Source organism: Bactrocera dorsalis, chromosome 2 (assembly GCF_023373825.1).
Source record: "Bactrocera dorsalis isolate Fly_Bdor chromosome 2, ASM2337382v1, whole genome shotgun sequence".
NCBI lineage: Eukaryota > Metazoa > Arthropoda > Insecta > Diptera > Tephritidae > Bactrocera > Bactrocera dorsalis.
Genome location: NC_064304.1, coordinates 74,608,647 through 74,631,973, shown reverse-complemented (window position 1 = coordinate 74,631,973; position 23,327 = coordinate 74,608,647). Strand labels below are relative to the sequence as shown.

Below are 23,327 nucleotides of genomic sequence, written 5' to 3'. Positions count from 1 at the left end.
AAAAGTTAAAACTTGTTTATTTATCAACATGTTTTCCAGCCATTTCTCCGACAGATGTCACCAAAAAAATTTGCTTATAAATTACAAATAACCGTCTTGTTTTTTGTTATTATTGCTTTATTGATCAGACCATCCTGTCTGATGAGTTCTCTATTTAAAACTAAACTTACATTCTAAATGTCTTAAACCTGCACCTTGTCTCAGTTGTTGTGGAGTTATTGCAGCGGATACGACGCCGACGCTTGCGTTGGCAGTTTGCCGCTACCGCTGTGCCTTACCTGTCAGCGTGGGAATGTGAATTCGCTGACTCAGGCCACCCGCGGACTTTATTGTTGATAAAGGGCAGCTTATGTTAACTTACATATGTTAACTTTTCTTCAATCCATTTTTTTTCTTTTGTTATCCAATAACCGCTCATTTACTTACAACGGTTCACTTATCTCCTTCTAGCCTTATACCAATATGCTCTTGGTATTGGTTTTCCGTCCGATATTCCTTCGGATTTTTGAACACGCGGGCCCTTATGTGGTCCAAGGATTAACAAGGTTTTATTTTGTTAGCACTTTTAGTTTCGACCGGAACCGTTGGCTTTTCGACTGCGCCAGATATGTTACTAAATGTTCTTCCGTTAAGTAAAACACCTTATCTCTTTGAAGGTTACCAATAATAATTCTTTATTTCTAAACCAAGTTTACATGAAGGCAAACAAGTAAAAGAAATTTGATGAGTCAAGAAAAATACAGTAAAAATTAAAACAATAATAATTGTACAAAAGTTGGTAAACAGGAAGTAAGTATCAATTACAATTATTGCGATGTTTTAAATTTGATGAGTCAAAAAAAATACAGGAAAAATTAAAACAATAATAATTGTACAAAAGTTGGTAAACAGGAAGTAAATATCAATTACAATTGTTGCAATGTTTTAAATAAGAAAATAAATTTAATGATTTGTTGTTATTATTTTATTGGTGTCTTCTGGGTTTTGGTGGGGGTTGATGTGACGATATAACTCACGCGTCCGACAACATCGGGTTAACGTTATTTGTGATATGCACCTGCATATGTCTACTGTACCCTGCAAAATTAATATTATGTTAAGTATTGTGTTTTATTTGAAAAAAATTGTGTGTAAATTTACCTATATATTATCCGCTAATTAATTTTCATGGATTGTTCAAAGATAATGAAACACACGCAAACTTTTGCCTTTATAATAACAGTGCTGGAATTATTATCCCACTGCTACTTTTGCCCACTTTGTTTTCAGAGTGGTTCTAATTTCTGGTTTTTATTTATGAAGCAAAGATATACTGATTAAACATATCCATCTCGTCCTTCTCTTCCGTCGGGGCGTTTTCGCAAATCAGCAACATGTTGAAGAACTTCGCTTTGATGTGGATTGTGGCTAGACGTTCATTCACCGGAGTGACTGACTGCACTCTGTAACAGAGTCTCTCTCCTACAACGAATCCCATACCGCACTTGCGCTTCTTTATGTGGCTACTGTAGTAAATGCCACAAGGACCTACTCGCCTCAGTCCTTGTCCCGTCTATCGCATTTCTTGGTAGGCGGTGATATCCGTCTTCACCCTCAAGAGGACATCAACCAGCTGGGCATCTTCCAAATAAAGAGGATAATTGGTCTAGGACCAGAAGTCGTGAGCTGCTTGAGCCATATGTAAAAGAATCGTTTCTTGACCTCCAAGGGGGTAATGTGGTATACGTGGTTCGTTAAATACCTGTATGGTATAGTGAACCATATTACCAACACAAAATTAACGATTTACAAATTTTTTTTATAAAAGTGTCAAAAGAAAAAAAACAATTAAATGTTTGAAAAAATTTATTAAGCACCCAAAATAAAAGTAGCGAAAGACTATATCGTTTTGTATGGAATTCAAAAAACAAAAGGCTAACAAAAAATCATATTCAGGAGTAGGAAAGATTATTTAACTTCTTTTTGGGATGCATATGTCGTGAGCCCAGATCACTTCGCATTGTAAACATGAAGTCCAGGTTTGCACCTCTGTATCATCTTCCCAGCGTTTATTACAAAAATTGCAGATACTAATGGAGAAAGATAAGAGAATTATTCCATTTCATCAGAATCTTCGAAAGTTATATTGTGATCCGAGTCTCTAAATGAATATCCCTGTTGTTTTTTAGAAGAACGTGTTTTCCTAAGTTCTAGAGGATTCGTTTACTTTGCTGGATTTCGTGAGAATTTTTTGTTGAATTTCGTTTACATTTTTTTCTAAGCTACTTTGTAAATCCGCTCTATACGGAGATGTCGTCGAAACTCTTGGCTTAGACTTTCATTCTCTATTGCAGGTGATTCTCCGTATTTTTGGTGGCGGTGAGATTTCCCAGGGTGTTATATGTTTTGTTTTCGAAGAAATCGCATTTATGAATAAATTTAATAACAATTAAGTTTGCTAAAATAAAATATTTGTAGGAAGGGAACATAGAATCGGACTAAAATACTTATAATTACAACACTGACAAATTGACGGAACTTGACGAAACGAATGAAACGAACACTAATACGGACGAGAACAGAAGAACACGAGCACAATTCAAATACATAATATATCAGCCGCCGCGAACAAGTTGGAAAACCGAGTAGAAAATCGTTCGGCTGTCTGTTGTGATTGCAGCTACTCGATATCGAACCTTCTTTGTGTTTGTTGGCGTGCATTTCTTGCTGCACAGAGGCGGGTGCGAGTCTTGGCTGCAACAATAGTGGTCCGAGTCGATGTTAGGACCTCGGAGCGCACGCACATCTAAAACACTGGGGACGATTCTTTCGTCTATGACAACATGATCGATCTGGTTGGTAGTTTTCGATCCGGAGACAGCCGGGTAGCTTGATGAATCTTCTTATGCTGGAATCTAGTACTACAGATAACCATATTTCGGGCCCCGGTGAAGTCGATCAGCCTCAACCCATTTGGGGATGTTTTCTCAAGGAGGCTGAATTTACCGACCGTAGTGCCAAAGATACCTTCTTTGCCCACCCTGGCGTTAAAGTCGCCAAGCGCGATTTTGTCATCGTGGCGGGGACAGCTTTCATAAGTGCGCTCCAAGCACTCATAAAAGGCACATCGTCATTTTCTCCTGTCGGGACGAGGGCGCAAATCAGCGATATGTTGAAGAACCTCGCTTTGATGCGGATTGTGGCTAGACGTTCATTCACCGGGGTGAATGATAGTACTCGACGACGGAGTCTCTCTCTCACCACGAATCCCACACCAAGCTTGCGCTCCCTGTCCCGTCCATCGCATTTCTTGGACGGCGGTGATGTCAACCTTTATTTTCACGAGGACATCAACCAGCTGGGCAGCGACACCTTCCCAATTAAGGGACCGGACATTCCAGGTGCATGTTCTCAATTCGTAGTCCTTATTTCGTTTGCCATGGTCGTCATCAAAAGGGGGGTCTCTCATGCGAGGCTGTTGTTGATTTTTCGTTGCGGGTGTTTTTTTACGTGGTGGGTCCCGAACCCAGTGCACAACCCTATGCAGGGGATGTTTCGCCTTCTCACTTTAGCTCGCCTTCAAACGAATGTTCTTAGGCTGGGTACTTGGTCAAAGACTGGAAGTCGTGAGCTGCTTGAGTCATATGTAAAAGAATCGTTTCTGGCCACTCACAAGTGAATGGCGATCAAAAACTTTCTTCACTTGCGTGAACTTCTACACGTGACTTCATCCTCCTTCCAACTTTGTATGTATGTAAATGTATATTTGAAATTCCATCACGACGGAACGTACAAATAATACAATATGTTTCGATTTTATGATATTGTTCCTCAGCAATACTAAAGAAAATGGAAAGTTTTAATTTTTTTCACTGTTCTTAACTGTTATTAAAAAAAAGGAACTTAGCTACATGTATGAATATCTGGCAGCCGAAATTTCAGAACGCTAAAAAATATAACCTAATTGTAAACATGTCTGCAACATTTCTTCATAGTTAAATTTAAAAATTTGTATATTATTTTAATTTTTACTGGCTATTCAGCCGTCTCATCTGCGTTATTACTTATTTATGTATGTACATATATGTATATAATATTAGTCGACATATAAATCTTTGTATAAAATAAACTTAAAACAAATAAGAAAGGCCTAAGGGGGCAATACTCTTGCAACTTGCAAGAATCAAAGCCAGGCAAATACTTAAGGTGTAAAACGTCAATCAGAGAATCGAAATCCAAGCAATTTTATAATGGGTTGTCAAAAAAGTCTTGCGGTATTTTTATTGATTTTTTTTATTGAAATTGAAATTAATTTTTGAAGACTCATGCCCAGCTCTTGACCGATGCTACGGCTGCTACTATGCCGGTCTCTTTGACTGCGGCAACGAAGAGTGTGCAGCATGAATTGTGTTCCTCCATGCAGTGTAGATTCATGTGCCTGATGTAGTAAAAGCTTGACCAACGGCGTCTATTTTGGCAAAATAATAGGGAATCGTTGATCAATTCCTAGTTGGGCTTTGTGAATGCGTTCTCCAACACATTCGGTTCTTATCTATAAATGGATTTAAAGGCATTATTCGACTGGAAGATGCTAAACCTGAACTAGACTTCAATTGACGGATTTCATCCGCAAAATGTTCCTCTTGCCTTAAATGGATTATAGTGTATAGTGCGTCGTCCAGTTCCTGAGCTCTGGTAACCGGTAGGCGAAGGTGTCGACGATTTCTTAACCAACGTAGGATAATGGCCACCGTTCCCAACAATCCAGCGATATTACTGAACCGTTCAGTTAACAGAATAGCGTGCCCGTTGGGACGACGAGAATATAATGGATGGGACACGAGTGCAATCAATTTGTTCGCATTTCCTTGCTGAGAGGAACATCACTGCTGTCCAAATAGATTATGTCTGTCTCCTTATGTCCATGCCACCAAAGTGAATGGACTGATAGCTCGACAGGTGTGATACCTCTACTGGCACATTCAGTTGGGTTATGAGCAGAACGAATGTAATGCCGTCGCGTGGGGGATGTCAGCTCTTGTATTCTAAGAACCTGATTTGATATGAATGGTTTTAGTTTTGCTGGATCCTTCCTTAGCCAACACAATACCATAGCTGAGCCCGACCATTGATAGTAGGGAACGTCAACTAGTCTCAAAGAATCCCGCACATTCTGGAATGTTTCAGCAAGAAGTAGCGCTGCCGAAAGTTCCGTGGTATAGTAGCAGCTTTGAGCGGTGCTACCCTGGTACGTGCCGTTAGAAGAGTGAAACGTATAGAACCGTCTGTGTGCAACGTCTTCGCATATATCACCGCTGCCAACGCGTGTGAGCTGGCATCGCAAAACCCGTAAATGATGTTTCAACGCGTGGAATTATGCCCATCCACCGCTCGATTCGAATTTGATTATGCTCTGGAAGCTGTGCCCGATACTTCAGCCATTGGCGGCAAAGATCGTCCGGCCAGTCCCAAGATAGATCGGTAGACCACAGTCTCTGAATGAATATTTTTCCAGTTACGATAACAGGCGATAAGAAACCAGTAGGATCAAAGAGTCGTGCCACCTCGCTGAGTACTCGGCGCTTCGTGGGTATATCTCTTCTTTGACGTAGGTCGACGCGAAAGAATAACTGATCCGACAGTGCGTCCCATCTTAAGCCCAAAACCGAAGTCTTCTCAGGATGGAAGATATAGCTAAAAAGCGATGGCTCACTAGATAAACGCATCATCACCTGACTATCGTTCGAGTTCCATTTTCTTAGTGCGAAGTTTCCCGCAGATAAGATGGCGTCCACGTTTTTAGTCAGGTCCACTGCATCGGTAACGCTTTCACAACTTGTCAAGAAGTCGTCAACATAAAACGATGTTAATATCGCAGTTCGAGCGCGAGCCGCTTGTCAGGAACCCCAGCGGAATTGTCACAAGCACATTGTTGTAAAGTTCGTACTGCATTGTAAGAACCGCAGGCCATACCATATGTGATAGTCTTCAGACGATATACTCGGATTTCGTCTGCAGGAGACTCACGCCATATAATTCGTTGATAGTCGCGATGTTCAGGTGCAACCAGCACTTGTATACTACTCAACGAATCCTGAAGTGTTGGACCTAACAGTTGAACATCATTCAATAAGATTCCAGTTCTGGTAGGTGCCAAAGCGTCACTTTGCTGTGACAGCATGATGAGGAATGTAGTAGCAATTGGTGTGATCGTAAGGTGGTTGTAACGTCTCCATGTGACCAAGTGCTGAATACTCCCTCATAAATGAAATGTAGTTTTCTCTAAGGACTGGATCCGCAACCATACGACGCTCTAGTCTATGAAATTGTTGTAATGCCAGTGTGTACGAGTCACCCAGTTCCGTTGCCTTTCGCCGTAAGGGTAACTGTATCTTGCCCCATGTACGGCTGTGAGTGGTATCGAAAATCTGCTCACACTCGTTCTCTGGCAGATCATCAACCACCGCTATTTCCTCCATTTGCCAGAACTTTGACACCAGTTCCTCCAACCGGTGGTCCTCCCTGTCTAGTGAAGTGCTGAGTGTGAGCAATGATTCCTTTGCTGAAAAGGTCACTGTTGCTGGACCAAACACTACCCACACGAAGCGATTATGTTGGGCAAAAGGTTCGTCTGGTCTTCTACCGATAACTTCACCTTCTATGAGACGTCCCCACACGTTCGCGCCAATAAGAACGTCGATAATTCCAAGCGTACCAAACTGGTCGTCCGCCAAATCTATGCCTCTCAAGTATGGCCATTGGTTTCATGTCAATCTTCACTGCTAGAGTCGGGGAAGTAATGGACAATAAAACCAATGTATCAATTCGCATTTCAAAATTGGATGTTGTTGATCTCAGAGTGAACGTAACGCTGCCTTTCACTCGAATATTAATGGTCGCACCTACACCTTCTACCATCAAGTCACATTTTTGTAGATATAGCTGCAAACAGTTTGCTAGACGGTCCGTTACAAAGCTAACCTGTGATCCGGGATCACACAGAACGCGTGCCAATCGCTGCGCCGATGCTTCTCCAAAGGCATATGCACGTGCTGTTACTAAAAGAGTTATCCGCTTTGGATTGACAGCGAGAGGCCGTGCTGGCGCGGCTAGTCATGCTGTTGTGGTTGTCGGCACCTCCGCAGGTATCTCGTTGCATACGGCTGGCGTAGTTATAGAAGAAAACTTTGACGTTTTGTTGAACTTGTCTCGACATTGGATCGTGTTATGCTTGCGTCCACAATTTCCACAATTGCCAGATGAACACGATAGGAATGACTCGAACGTAAACAGTTGTAACACAAGTTCAATCTCTTAAGGGCTTCAAATCGTTGCTCGATGCTAAGAGCCAGAGCGGCATCCCTAGTAGCTACATGCGCCCACAGTGGTCGCTGCTGATGTCAAGCCGTTAGTGAGACCGATGGTTGAGGAGCTACTTAGACCATGACCACGTCTTTTCAGAACCTTCAATAGATCCTCTAGCTGGGGTATCTCTGTAGTAGAGCACCTCATGCAGCAGTCAAGCTTAGCTACGGCTGGAAGCTTAGCCACCACAATTGGTACAGCCAATGCGTTCCACTAATTTATAGGGATATCCATAACACGCAATGCACGCAGCGATTCATGAACCATATCCACAATACTCAAATACTCGATTGCGATGACTCATGGATAGCTGTTTTGAGATTAAGAAAACGGGATACGTGTATTTTCGTTAGCAGCTTCTTGTTGTCATAGCGGTCTTTGAGAGCCTTCCACACTTATTGATAGCCACCTGAATATATTCCACTAATTAAAGGAACAGTAGCCGAATTTACCGATTGCCAAAGTTTTCCCAACTTAAAAGCTACTAGATATGTCGAATTATGTATCAATGTTTCAAAGGCATCTTTGAACGCTAACCATTTACACATGTATCCATCAAACAACGGGATAGCTAACGGGTCTAATTTGACATCAACCAAATACCCATCCAGAGATGTCGTGGGACAATTTTGCGTTCCTTCTGTGACACTAGAATCCATCCGTCCGTGTAAGTGGAAAACTGCTAGCTGAAAAATATGGTGTCGGACATAAAAAAAATAAAGAAAAACTGAAGAAGTAAGTTCTCATTTTTTATACCCTCACCGGTTATATTACAGCGCTGCGTTTTGTTTAGCTTCCTTGCAAATTGCGCCGCTGTTTCCAAGAATAGGAAGGTGTTGCGGGAACCAGACTACCCAGAAATGGAGGATAAAATATATAAATGGTTCATATTTCGACGAGAAAGACATATAACTGTCACAATAAATATTTTAAAAGAAAAGGCTGCTCAAATTTACGCCCAATGTTATGAAAACAAAACATTTTCTGCCACCAAAGGATGGCTTTATAGGTTTAAAAATAAACGTGGTCTTCGTCAAATAAAAGTGGTCGGAGAGAAACTGTCTAATGACTCATCTGCCGTGCAACCCTTTCTACAGATTATTCTGGAAATTACTTCCTGATCAAACATGGGTGTCTGCTGCAGAAAGAAGTGCTCCAGCGAGAAAAACCTCTAAAGAGAGAGTAACATTTCTTGCTTGTGCAAACGGTGATGGCACACATAAGCTTAAAATGGTGGTCATTAGAAAAGCGAAAAATTCCAGAGCTTTTAAGAACTGTAGCGATCTTCCAGTTGAATATTACTCGACAAAAAATGCCTGGATGACTTCAAATATTTTCTTAAAATGGTTTCACGAGTCGTTTGTCAAACAAGTAAAGGATTTTCAAGCGGAAAACAACCTACATGGAAAATCTATTTTACTAGTTGAAAATGCTTCTTGTCACGCATCGGTTGCGCAGCTTATGAGCGATGATGGTAAAATTATAGCCATATTTCTTCCACCAAACTGCACAGCTCTTATCCAACCAATGGACCAAAACACAATACGTTTAACCAAATTGTATTATCGCAAAAGCCTCTTGGTGCATATCCTGTCTTTGAAAGAAAATTATGTTTCCAAAGACATTAAAAATCTCACAATAAATGATGCTGTTTTTAACTTGCGAGTTCTTAGGACAAGCTGTCGTCTGATACAGTAGCAAAATGTTGGCAAAAAATTCTTCCCTATTCAGGGAATAACGATATAGTCAATACCGAAAACAATTCCGATGCTGACGAGGATCCAGATGATAGCGTTTTTCTGTCTGTTCTCAAAGAAAAATGGACGTCACAGCATGAAGATGCACAAGAGCTAACAGAAATCGGAGCTTTGTTGCAGAGAATGGATAATAACAATCATCAACTACCACAATCTGAAATTAGTGAATGGCTTAATGGAGATAACAACCATTTACCCCTCCATAGTGACGACGATTCCTTCGTGAAGAAGAAGTCGAAAACAATGATCCAAAGCTAAACATGAAGATGCTATTAAAAGCACCTGTATACAATGGTCGGAGGAAAATAACGTTGAATCGGACAGTTTGTGTATTCTTATAACGCTACGGCAGCGAGCAATGGAGGCTAAACAAAAAAGCGTTCGCCAAACAAAATTAACCGATTTTTTCAATTAAATTTAGAATTTATATTACACCGCTTAATACAAACAAAATTTGAACGTTTCTTTTCAATGGATTGTATTAAGATTTGTTTCTTGGAACATGTGCATTATTTGTTCTTAATACATAGTTCTGATATGTTTTTGGTAATCCGGATTCCTTTATATTTCGGATAGGGGCCGGTTTTAATTGATCCGGATTAGCGGGCCTCTACTGTAATTAATTTTACCAGCGGGTAGAGTTCTCAATGCTTTATTGAGATGAGTACCATCAGCACTGAGTTACAATCAGAGAAGAGAGTTGTGCATACATGTCCTCAGGTACTTATAGGAGTTCGAAGGAATTTAAATACCGTAACTTCGAAATATGAATCTTCTTCTTTACTGGCGTAGACACCGCTTACGCGATTATAGCCGAGCCAACAACAGCGCGCCAGTCGTTTCTTCTCTTCGCTACGTGGCGCCAATTGGATATTCCAAGCGACGCCAGGTCCTTCTCCACTTGGTCCTTCCACCGGAGTGGAGGTCTTCCTCTTCCTCTGCTTCCCGCGGTGGGTACTGCGTCGAATACTTTCAGAGGTGGAGAGTTTTCATCCATCCGTTCAACATGACCTAGCCAGCGTAGCCGCTGTTTTTTAATTCGCTGAACTATGTCAATGTCGTCGTATATCTCGCACAGCTCATCGTGCCATCGAATGCGATATTTGCCGTGGCCAACGCGCAAAGGACATTAATCTTTCGCAGAACTTGTCTCTCGAAAACTCGCAACGTCGACTCATCGGTTGTTGTCATCGTCCAAGCCTCTGCACCATATAGCAGGACGGGAATTATGAGCGACTTATAGAGTTTGGTTTTTGTTCGTCGAGAGAGGACTTTACTTTTCAATTGCCTACTCAGTCCGAAGTAGCACCTGTTGGCAAGAGTAATCCTGCGTTGGATTTCCAGGCTGACATTGTTGGTGGTGTTTACGCTGGTTCCAAGATAGACGAAATTATCTACAACTTCAAAGTTATGACTGTCAACAGTGACGTGAGAGCCAAGTCGCGAGTGCGACGACTGTTTGTTTGATGACAGGAGATATTTTGTCTTGCCCTCGTTCACTGCCAGACCCATTTGCGTTGCTTCCTTGTTCAGTCTGGAGAAAGCAGAACTAACGGCGCGGGTGTTGAGACCGATGATATCAATATCATCGGCATACGCCGGCAGCTGTACACTCTTATAAAAGATTGTACCTGCTCGATTCAGTTCTGCAGCTCTAATAATTTTCTCCAGCAGCAGATTGAAAAAGTCGCACGATAGGGAGTCGCCTTGTCTGAAACCTCGTTTGGTATCGAACGGCTCGGAGAGGTCCTTCCCGATCCTGACGGAGCTTTTCGTGTTGCTCAACGTCAGTTTACACAGCCGTATTAGTTTTGCGGGGATACCAAATTCAGACATCGTGGCATAAAGACAGCTCCTTTTCGTGCTGTCGAAAGCAGCTTTGAAATCGACGAATAGGTGGTGAGTGTCGATTCTTCTTTCACGGGTCTTTTCCAAGATTTGGCGCATGGTGAATATCTGGTCGGTTGTTGATTTACCAGGTCTGAAGCCACACTGATAAGGTCCAATCAGTTTGTTGACGGTGGGCTTTAATCTTTCACACAATACGCTCGACAGAACCTTATATGCGATGTTGAGGAGGCTAATGCCACTGTAGTTGGCGTAGATTGTGGGGTCTCCTTTTTTATGGATTGGGCATAGCACACTTAAATTTCAATCCTCGGGCATGCTTTCGTCCGAATATATTTTACAAAGAAGCTGATGCATGCTCCTTATCAGTTCTTCGCCGCCGTGTTTGAATAGCTCGGCCGGCAATCTGTCGGCCCCTGCCGCTTCTTCATGGCCGGGTAATAGAACGTCTGCTCCATCGCCATCGATTGGAGAATCGGGTTCGCCTTCTCCTGGTGTTATGTGTTCACTGCCATTCAGCAGGCTGGAGAAGTGTTCCCTCCATAAACTAAGTATGCTCAGGGCATCGGTGGCTAGATCACCTTTGGGGGTTCTACAGGAGTATGCTCCGTTCTTGAAACCTTCTGTAAGCCGCCGCATTTTTTCGTAGAATTTTCAAGTATTACCCCTGTCGGCCAGCTTATCAAGCTGCTCGTACTCACGCATTTCGGCCTCTTTCTTCTTCTGTCTGCAAATGCGTCACGCTTCCCTCTTCAACTCTCGGTATCTATCCCATCCCGCACATGTTGTGGTCGATCGTAACGTTGCGAGGTAGGCAGCCTGTTTTCTCTCCGCTGCGACACGGCACTCCTCGTCGTACCAGCTGTTCTTTTGCACTTTCCGAAAACCAATGGTTTCGGTTGCAGCTGTACGTAAGGAGTTTGAAATGCCGTCCCACAGTTCCCTTATACCGAGTTGTTGACGAGTGCTCTCAGAGAGCAGGAGTGCAAGCCGTGTAGAAAATCGTTCGGCTGTCTGTTGTGATTGCAGCTTCTCGACGTCGAACCTTCCTTGTGTTTGTTGGCGTGCGTTTTTTGCTGCACAGAGGCGGGTGCGAATTTTGGCTGCAACAATATAGTGGTCGGAGTCGATGTTAGGACCTCGGAGCGCACGCACATCTAAAACACTGGAGACGTGTCTTCCGTCTATCACAACATGATCGATCTGGTCGGTGGTTTTTCGATCCGGAGACAGCCAGGTAGCTTGATGTATCTTCTTATGCTGGAATCTAGTACTACAGATAACCATATTTCGGGCCCCGTCGAAGTCGATCAGCCTCAACCCATTTGGGGATGTTTCTTCGTGGAGGCTGAATTTACCGACCGTTGTGCCAAAGATACCTTCTTTGCCCACCCTGTTGTTGAAGTCGCCAAGCACGATTTTGACATCGTGGCGGGGGCATCTCTCATAAGTGCACTCCAAGCACTCATAAAAGGCATCTTTGGTCACATCGTCCCTCTCTTCCGTCGGGCGTGGGCGCAAATCAGCGATATGTTGAAGCACCTCGCTTTGATGCGGATTGTGGCTAGACGTTCATTCTCCGGAGTGAATGATAGTACTCGGCGACGGAGTCTCTCTCCCACCACGAATCCAACACCAAACTTGCGCTCCTTTATATGGCCACTGTAATAAATGTCACAAAGACCTACTCGTTTCTGTCCTTGTCCCGTCCATCGCATTTCTTGGACGGCGGTGATGTCAGCCTTTATCTTTACGAGGACATCTACCAGCTGGGCAGCGGCACCTTCCCAATTAAGGGACCGGACATTCCAGGTGCATGCCCTCAAATCATAGTCCTTATTTCGCTTGCCATGGTCGTCATCAAAAGGAGGGTCTCTCATCCGAGGCTGTTTGTTGTTCTTCATTGGGAGTGTTTTTTACGTGGCGGGTCCCAAACCCAGCGCCCAACCCTATGCAGGGGATGTTTCGCCTTCTCACTTTAGCTCGCCTTCAAACGGATGTTCTTAGGCTACCCAAAAGATACTTGGTCAAAGACCGGAAGTCGTGAGCTGCTTGAATCATATGTAAAAGAATCGTTTCTGGCCACTCCCTAGTGAATGGCGATCAGAGAACTTTTCTCACTTGCGTGAACTTCTACACATGACTCCATCCTCCTTACTATATAATAGTAATATAAAAAAATAATGCAAGTTTGAAGATGAGCGTAATCGAACCATTGTCACACCCATAAAACTCCATTAACCGAAAACGTATACAGTGTCATAAATAAGCACTAAATTCAGATATAAAACTGATATGGAAGGGACACCTGTGGGCAAAACATTTTGGAAAAGTGGGCGTGGACCACCATCTTATAAGTTTGATGTACATATCTCCGGAAGGTAACCCCGCTCATTTCCCATTTAATGGTATTGTTCAAATCTACTAAAAGCGCAATAAATCAATAATGTATAAGACCGCTTAATGGGAGCCGTTGCAAATATTGAACGAATGGCGTGACTCCGATCACTTTTTTACACCTATCTAACCGATTTCGACTTCATTGAGTGTAAGTTATTTCTTTGTCACATGTGATAATGCGCGAAGTCGTACTACAACTACGCCTATTTCCCATATAACACAATTGTAAATCGCATTTGATTATTTCACTTAACAGTACGCAAAACAGGAAGCAATTGATGTAACCGGATAAAATTTTAGACTAATAATTTCTGTAAAGTATGCCACTTTAGGACCAAAAATGTTCCATCTATAGTTGGCTTTTGACCGAAAATATCACTCAATGTGTGGGATAAAAAATTGAAATTTAGACAAACTTTTCCTGTCAATATAATTTCTATGTATCAAAAATTGGTTGAATCGGTTCATTAGTTCCCCGAGCCACCATGTACCAAATATACAGAATTTCAGCTTCCAGGTGACTTTATGCTGGATATAACGATCAATATTTGAGTTATCTTAACGAAAAATACAGAGGGTTATTTACCCATTACGGTACATATATCTTTGTACTTAAAATAAATACAATTGGGCGGAAACTATTACCAGAACTTTCGAACATCCGGCTGACTTTGCTCTATACGGTTGTATGTGAGATACCTTAATGAAATCCAGTGTAAATTTTGTGTGTAGTTAATAGATAATCCTATGCATACATACATATATACTACGTAGTATGATGAAACGTGATTTTCGTTTTTCTAACAAATCTTATGCTGACTTTGTCGGAGAGTGTATGAGTTATATAGAGTATATTTATACATAAAATTGCTTAGGTTTCGATCCTCTTCCAAGAGTATAAAACGTTCGGCTGCACTCGAAAGGGCTAGGGCTACTTTCTTACTTTTTTCTTCTTATTTTAATAACTTGTATGAAGTAATTACTGTAATCATTAACAATTTCTCTATGCAATCTTTTCAGAGATATGCGCCTATAAGATCTGCAAACAATTGTAAAATGTATGGGCCTGACAATGCAGTCTTTGTAAGAAGAACTCGTCGATCACGTTTAATAGGGTTAAAAGAATTGCCTCCTCCATATCCCAATGGCTGGTATTGTATTTTGGAATCATCATCATCATTAAAACCGGAGAGCAAAAGATATATTTCTTGCCTTGGAGAACATTTTATTATTTTTCGTAGCATTGATGGACAAGTAAGCGTATTGAATGCATATTGTCCTCATCTTGGCGCAAATATGGCAGTTGGTGGTCGAGTAAAAGGAGATAATATCGAATGTCCGTTTCATCAGTGGAGCTTTAGGGGAAGTGATGGATCATGCGCTAATATTCCTTATAGTTGTACCGGCAAGTATTATACGATAACTCTCCAATCATAATATTTAACACATGCGAGATAAATGACACCATCTGGGGATGTATGTATGAGTAGTTTTTTTTTGCACGTAAAACACTTTGAAGTTAAAATTATGTTTTTAGGGTTCAGAACTGTAAGCTCGCAGAAAGGAATGAATATACCAAACTAAAAGAAATTGAAGCAAGGCAGTATTTTAGGTCCACTTCTGTTTATTCGAACAAATTTCGCTGATAGCACCACAATGTTATGCATCGCAATCACAGCAGAAAAATCTGCGATAAATCTGCAATATGCAATGAACTCCGTAGTAAATTGTACTAAGGAATGGATAATAAAACTACGAGTAGAAGGTGATTAACGGTTCATGTAAACAACAGAACCTATGAACCTATTTATAAGTATTTCTGATGTGTGAATATAATATACCAATGCCATATATATATCTTAGCATTACGCTCGATATTATGTTACGATAGAAAGAGCATAATAGGAGCAGGATTGAGCTCAACCCGAAATTATCAACGATACAGTGGCTAATTGGACAGAGTTCAAACTTAACAATACAATACAAATTACTTTTATATAAACAAACAAGACTTTATAAAATTGTGACTGTGGAGGCGGCAAATCTCCTTTTATACACATGTCTCTCTAGACGCTTATGTCGAATAAGTCAAATAATTTAGTTGGTTGTTGAAATACCTAGGAATTAAAAATGTCTTTCTTTTTTACATTATGATATTCGTTGGTACGTTGTGCTAATTATTATACTCTTGCAACCAGTAGCTAGAGTATTATAGTTTTGTCCACCTCACGGTTGTACATATCACCTAAAACTAATCGAAATATATATAGGGATATACAGTGTTGGAAAAAATAATAGAAACGTACAGTTTTCAATATATTTTTATTGTTTGTAGAACTCTTTCAATTTAAATTCATTACGATTTAATATATTTGTTAAAGTTAATCAAAATCTAGATTTATTTAGCACGTGCTATAAGACACAAATAAATTGTGGTCCATTTTCTAATTTTGGCCTGGAAAAAAAATAGAAACATAATATAATTGCTTCTTAAATTAAAGTTTGACCCAAACTTCTTACAAAAATATTATTGTTTCAATATCTTGTTGAACCGCCGCCTTGCCTAATTACCTCTTCGCATCTTCGGTGCATCGAATGAACCAAATTTGAGCAAACGCTTTTTGGAATTAAATTCCACGATTTTTGAATCTGGGCCCACAATTCGTCCTTATTGCTGGCTTTAAAAGGTCCGATTCTCTTCTTTAGGTCTGTCCAAAGGTGTTCAATGGGGTTTAGGTCTGGCGATTGCAACGGCCACTCCATAACTTGCACCCTTTCTTTCTTAAACCACTGTTTTACCAGTTTCGACGCATGTTTAGGATCATTATCCTGCCTAAACTCCCACCTTATTGGCATTTCCTCTTTAGCATAGGGAAGCATTATTGTCTGCAATATGTTAACATAGTCAACTGCGCACATTTTGTTCTTTATCCAAAATGTTGGACCAACGCCTTCCTCTGAGAAGCAACCCCACACCATAATGGAACCCCCCCTCGTCTTTCTAGTGTATTTTGGATCAAATGCTCTGTTTGTAGGACGTCTTACATATTGTTTACCATCTGATCCAAACATATTAATTTTTGTCTCATCAGACCACAACACATTTTTCCAATTTTGACGGAAAAGATGTTTTCTGGCAAAAGCAAGCCTGTTGTTTTTGTTTTTAAGGCTCAGCAAGGGTATTTTTGTAGGTGTTCTGGCAGGAAGTTTGGCATCTGCCAACCTGTACCTAATGGTTCGGGTTGATACATTTAAACTCAATTCCACCTGCAGTTCTCTAGAGGACAGAAAAGGGTTAGCTTTGCAATGGCAAATTAAACGCCTGTCATCGCCAGCAGTCATTTTTCGTTTTCTACCTCGTGTTTCAGGCTTTTTTACACTATGAAGGGCAGTGATCACCTTCTTCTTGGAGCATTTAACCATATCTGCTATTTTACTCATTGAGTTTCCTTTTTTTCTCAAGTTAATTATTACATTCTTCTCCTCTTCCGTGCAGTGTTTGGCTCGGCCCATTTTATTAGTTTTTATGGCAAAATAACCTATAGTATAAATTTAATTCATTTTACATTATTTTAAAACACAATTAGAAGCATCAAAAACAAATTTTTTACCTTTTAAAGCAAAAATATTAACAAACACGTTTTGTTTCTATTATTTTTTCCAAGCGCTACTATTCACTTGTTCACTCCCTCGCATATAAAGGCAAAATAAGACAAACTAGCGGAATAAAACGGGTTTGCAAAACAGTAACTGTTAACAGCTATTTGTGCAGGGTGGGCCATTTCAAGAAATATTTTTAACAAGTATTGATATAATTGATTTATTATATGTAAACAACCCGTTTCTATTATTTTTTCCAACACTGTATATACAAATGATCAGGATGACGATAAAAGTTAAAATCCAGTTGACTGTCTTCTGTCCGCTCGTCCATCCGTGCAAGCTGTAACTGGAGTCAAATTCGAAATATCTCGATGAAACATGAAAAAAATTTCGAATTCGCAGATGGGTGTAATCGGACGATAAAAGTTAAAATCCAGTTGACTGTCTTCTGTCCGCTCGTCCGTCCGTGCAAGCTGTAACTGGAGTAACAAATGAAATATCTCGATGAAACATGAAAAAAAAAAAATTCGAATTCGCAGATGGGCGTAATCGGACCACTGCCACGGCCACAAATCGCCATCAAGCGAAAACATATAAAATGCCATAACTAAGCACTTAATTACGGTATAAAGCTGTAATTTGGTACAGAGGATTGCAGTAGGAAGGGACACCTCTGGGCAAATGTTTTTTTAAATGTGGGCGTGACCCCGCCCTCTAACAATTTTAATGTACGTATGTCCCAAACTACTTAAGCTACAACAACCAAATTTGCTGAGAACAAGTCCTATAAGAACTTCTATAGAAAGTGTCCCGATATAACGGTACTGTTAAAAACTACTAAAAACGCGACAATAAATTTTACCACCGTGATGTTATAAAGGGCCTTTATGGTGAAACTTTTTGGTGAAATCCCATATTTCGGGACCCGACCAACCGATTTCGACATAATGTGGTACGTGACATTTTTTTTTACATACTTATGGCACATTGTGCAAAAGGACGAAATCGAACAACAACCCCGTCTACTTCCCATATAGCATAATGTTAAAGTCGACTTGATTCGTTCAGTTTCCAGTACACAAATCAAGAAACAGTTAATATAACGGGATAAAACTTTGTACGAAAAATGGTTTTAGTATGTACCCTCTTACTAAAAATGGATTAAGTCCAATGAAAACTGTTGAAGCCCCCAGGTACCGAATATTTAGAAACCAGTACCTATAGTTGACTTTGATCGAAAGTGTCAGTCAATGCGTGGGATATATAATTGAAATTCAGAAATAATCCTTCTATAAGAATGGTATGTCTGTATGTCAAAAGTGGGTTGAATCGGACCAATACTCCCTTAGCCCCATATATTTAATATATAGATTTTTGAACTTCCGGGTGACTATAATCTATACAAATGGTTTTACACCTTAAAATATTTTCCTGGTTTTGATTCGTGCAAGTTGCAAGAGTATAAAATATTCGGTTGCACCCGAACTTAGCTCTTCCTTACTTGTTTTTCTAAAAAATTTTCCTTCTAATTGTGCAATTGCTGTTGCTTCATAAAATTTAGAATCGATTATAAATTTTTGTATTTAGCTTACTCACGCAACATGGTAATAATAATTTTGTACATGCAACTGTTGTTTTTAGCACAAAAAACTTGTTGAATTAATTACAAAACTATACACTTTAAGTTGAACAGAACGAGCTAAATTCCAAATATCTATGTATACCATATGTTCGTCCACCCGTCTTTACGATAACTTGAGTAAAATCTGGCCTGCAAAAGTTAGTCAAAAATTTATCAAATTATTTAAATTTGCGAGTTATTAAGATATAACATTTTTCAGTAATAATGGTACAGAAAAGCTGTAAGGTAATGGGTAAAAACATTGACCAGTGGACTTCAAGGTGAAATATTATTTCTCGGGAACAACCGCAATGTATACAAAGTGTGGTTCATTACATTATTTTGATATATTTATGTCATAGAGTTAACATGGCCGCAGACAACAACCACACCCAATGCCGACCTTAAATAATTTAATATTTAATCTGGTTATTTCACTTGATAGTATGTAAAGGAAGCGCGAATAAGATATTGAATTAAAAATTGTTTGCCGATGTATACATAGTATGCTATCTAGTGTCTGAAAATGGTTGTTATCAGACCATAGCTTTTTAAATGTATATATATCGGAAATGTGACCCGCAGATCAAATTGCTAACTTTCAGAGAGCCTTCATATACTTAAGATAAAAATTTCAAACTTCCGTATATAACAGTCCACATATTACATATCTTAACAAAATTAAGTGAAAAATATTGGTTTTTGTTTAATAACGATTAATTCATGATTTAGTCCAACTCTCATATAATACATATCGTCACCTGAAATGCAATATAACGTAACAACATTTTCGGAAATTTACAGTGGCATGAACGAAACACGAAATAAAATGGAACATGAGTGGAACAAAATTTTAATATTGGTTAAAACTGGTTTAAATATGACCGCAGAACCAGAAAATGTTGAACATATGTAATATTATGTATGTAATTTGAAGTAGTGAAGCGTAATCAATAAGATACTCAATTTCGAATTTTTTGATGATACGTTATTTTGCATTTCAGGTGACGATATGGAGCATTTCCTGTGAAAACAAAGTAAGCCCAAAAATTTTACAGAAGGGTTTTTAAAGTTTAAATCAATGTTGATTGACGGATTCCAGAGAAACTCGAAACTCAGCATATCAGAGATATTAAATATCCTTCATAAGGTTAGCCATGAATAAGAACTGCTATTTTTGGTGCTTACGTTATTTTCGCGGGACATATGCTAAAAATATTCTTTAATGAATTTCATAAAATTTTATTCTTATGTTTGCTAATTCTTCTTGTTTAATAAAGCCCAACAATTATAAAAGCAGTATTAAACAGTTATACGTATATTCCAAAAATATCGTAAATAATCTTCATCAGTTTAATTTAAAGGCTCTTCCACTTTAATAGATTTTTTATGACTAAAGTATTCATAATGATTACTGATTTTGGATTCTTTTTTTTATCACAAAGTGACTTTAAATCAATAAATTTATTTACTGATATTTTTAATTCTCTCCAATATAAATGGGAAAGAGTCTAAATGGAAAAATTTCCTATAACACACTTAAGAAATTAATGTAAGCTTTTCTCGTTTTGGCGTCAGTATATTTGCCAGTAATTTCCATAGGAGGGTGTTGGTTCGAGCACTATTATTATTATAGAGCTTCGATTTCAAGTAAATGATTGAATGTGCTGTGCACAGAATCAACAGACGTCATGCCCAGACAAAAGGTACATATGCTATCATTTCAATCGATGTGGCGGATTTATAATATAATACGCTGAACTCGGAAAGGACCTGACTCGATCCTGACGCAGCTTTTGATATTACTCAACAATTTGCAAACAATTAGTTTTGCGGGGATACCAAACTCAGACATAGGCATAAAGGCAGCGCTGTCAAAAGCAGCTTTTTTAAATCGACGAAGATGTAGTGTGTCGACCCTTTTTTACGAGCCTTTTCCGAGATTTGGCGAATGGTAAATATCTGGTAAGTTGTTGATTTTTCAGGCTTGAATTCAAAAATATAATGTGGAATGCATAATTGCAGATATACATATGTAGCTTTCATTTAACGGTATATAAAATTAATGGGCACACCTAGTGTGACAGAGTAAAAAAAGGCATTTTTTTGGATCAAAAAAAAAAAAAAAACTAGTCAATCAATCGTTTTAAATTTTGAGGGTATATTTATACATGTTTTAAGAATACAAAAAAAATGTTTGAAAGAAAATATTAAATATTTTTGAAATGACAAGCGATCTCCGGCGGCGCCAAAAAAATGTCCTCAACTGCTGCCATGACTGCAGCCTTCTTTGTTGATAAAAGCTCTGTGTCTCTGTGCCTGTACGATGACTCTCGGGCTAATAAAAAAATCAAAAATTGACAAAATGGCGGCATGTTGAAAAAAACGTTAAATTTCACCCAAAATTATGGTCGTTTTTGGCCTGCCAAAATTCGATTTTTGATTAGATCAAAAAATTGGAGGGTCATCGTATGGAGAACTATATAGAGAAGGTGCAAAAAAAATTTGATAGCTATTGGATCATTTGTCTCCGAGTAATCACTCCAGCAAATTCGAAAAATGCTGTTTCGAGAAAAACGCGTTAAAAAAATGTCCCGTATCCAATGCAACTATCTAACTGCCGAGCGGCTACTCTTTTAAATGGCTGTAACTCAAAAACTATTTCAGATGTCGATTTGAAATTTTAGTATGTTATTTTTAAAGGTATAACCTATCAAAATATGAAAAACAAACGATTTTTTGAAAATTTCACACTAGATGTGCCCCTTAATAAGAAAGAATAACCAACAAATAATCGTCAGAAATGTTACAGTTTTATGTGAGTGATAGAGTTAACCGATTTGGCAACTGAAAAAAGTAATACAATTAAATTTAGTCTTTTAATTTTTAAGTTTTTACTACAGAAAAAGTTAGTTATTATACATTTTTATAACAGCTTTTCCATAAAAATGAATCTTGGAAGTTCGGTTATAAAATAATTTTCGTAATTAATTTATAGCAACTATATGTTAGCGGCACCCGCCTCTGTGCAGCAAAAAACGCACGCCAACAAACACAAGGAAGGTTCGACGTCGAGAAGCTGCAATCACAACAGACAGCCGAACCATTTTCTACTCGGCTTGCACACCTGCTCTCTGAGAGCACTCGTCAACAACTCGGTATAAGGAAACTGTGGGACAGCATTTCAAACTCCTTACGTACAGCTGCAACCGAAACCATTGGTTTTCGGAAAGTGCAAAAGAACAGCTGGTACGACGAGGAGTGCCGTGTCGCAGCGGAGAGAAAACAGGCTGCCTACCTCGCAACATTACGATCGACCACAACACGTGCGGGATGGGATAGATAACGAGAGTTGAAGAGGGAAGCGAGACGCATTTGTAGACAGAAAAAGAAAGAGGCCGAAATGCGTGAGTACGAAGAGCTTGATAAGCTGGCCGACAGGGGTAATGCTCGAAAATTCTACGAAAAGATGCGGCGGCTTACAGAAGGTTTCAAGACCGGAGCATACTCTTGTAGAACCCCCAAAGGTGATCTAGCCACCGATGCCCAGAGCATACTGAAATTATGGAGGAAACTCTTCTCCAGCCTACTGAATGGCAGTGAACGCACAACAGCAGGAGAAGGCGAACCCGATACCACAATCTATGACGATGGCGCAGACGTTCCATTGCCCGACCATGAAGAAGTTCGAATAGCAATTACCGCCTGAAACAACAAAGCGGCAGGGGCCGATGGATTGCCGGCCGAGCTATTCAAACACGGCGGCGAAGAGCTGATAAGGTGCATGCATCATCTTCTTTGCAAAATATGGTCGGACGAAAGTATGCCCAACGATTGGAGTTTAAGTGTGCTATGCCCAATCCATAAAAAAGAGACCCCACAACCTGCGCTAACTACCGTGGGATTAGCCTCCTCAACATCGCATATAAGGTTCTATCGAGCGTATTGTGTGAAAGATTAAAGCCCACCGTCAACAAACTGATTGGACCTTATCAGTGTGGCTTTAGACCTGGCAAATCAACAACCGACCAGATATTCACCATGCGCCAAATCTTGGAAAAGACCCGTGAAAAGAGAATCGACACACACCACCTATTCGTCGATTTCAAAGCTGCTTTCGACAGCACGAAAAGGAGCTGCCTTTATGCCGCGATGTCTGAATTTGGTATCCCCGCAAAACTAATACGGCTGTGTAAGCTGACGTTGTGCAACACGAAAAGCTCCATCAGAATCGGAAAGTTTCTCTCCGAGCCGTTTCAAACCAAACCAGGTTTCAGACAAGGCGATTCTCTATCGTGCGACTTTTTCAACCTGCTTCTGGAGAAAATAGTTCGAGCTGCAGAACTCAACAGAGAAGGTACCATCTTTTATAAGAGTGTACAACTGCTGGCGTATGCCGATGATAATGATATCATCGGCCTCAACACCCGCGCCGTTAGTTCTGCTTTCTCCAGACTGGACAAGGAAGCAAAAGAAATGGGTCTGGCAGTGAACGAGGGCAAGACGAAATATCTCCTGTCATCAAACAAACAGTCGTCGCACTCGCGACTTGGCACTCACGTCACTGTTGACAGTCATAACTTTGAAGTTGTAGATAATTTCGTCTATCTTGGAACCAGCGTAAACACCACCAACAATGTCAGCCTAGAAATCCAACGCAGGATAACTCTTGCCAACAGGTGCTACTTCGGACTAAGTAGGCAATTAAGAAGCAAAGTCCTCTCTCGACGAACAAAAACCAAACTCTATAAGAT

At 39.9% G+C, this 23,327-nt stretch overlaps 1 protein-coding gene across 8 annotated transcripts in view; it reads left to right on the top strand.

The window, feature by feature from the left end:
* LOC109579336 (cholesterol 7-desaturase nvd) overlaps positions 1-23,327 on the top strand; it is a 202,416-nt gene that overhangs the window by 45,782 nt on the left and 133,307 nt on the right. For all 8 annotated transcript variants that reach the window (XM_049450086.1, XM_049450080.1, XM_049450085.1 and 5 more), the window contains one exon: positions 14,370-14,754. In XM_049450086.1, the coding sequence (XP_049306043.1) occupies positions 14,406-14,754 (349 nt within the window). In that variant the 5' untranslated portion in view covers positions 14,370-14,405. The remainder of the gene's footprint in view (positions 1-14,369; positions 14,755-23,327) is intronic.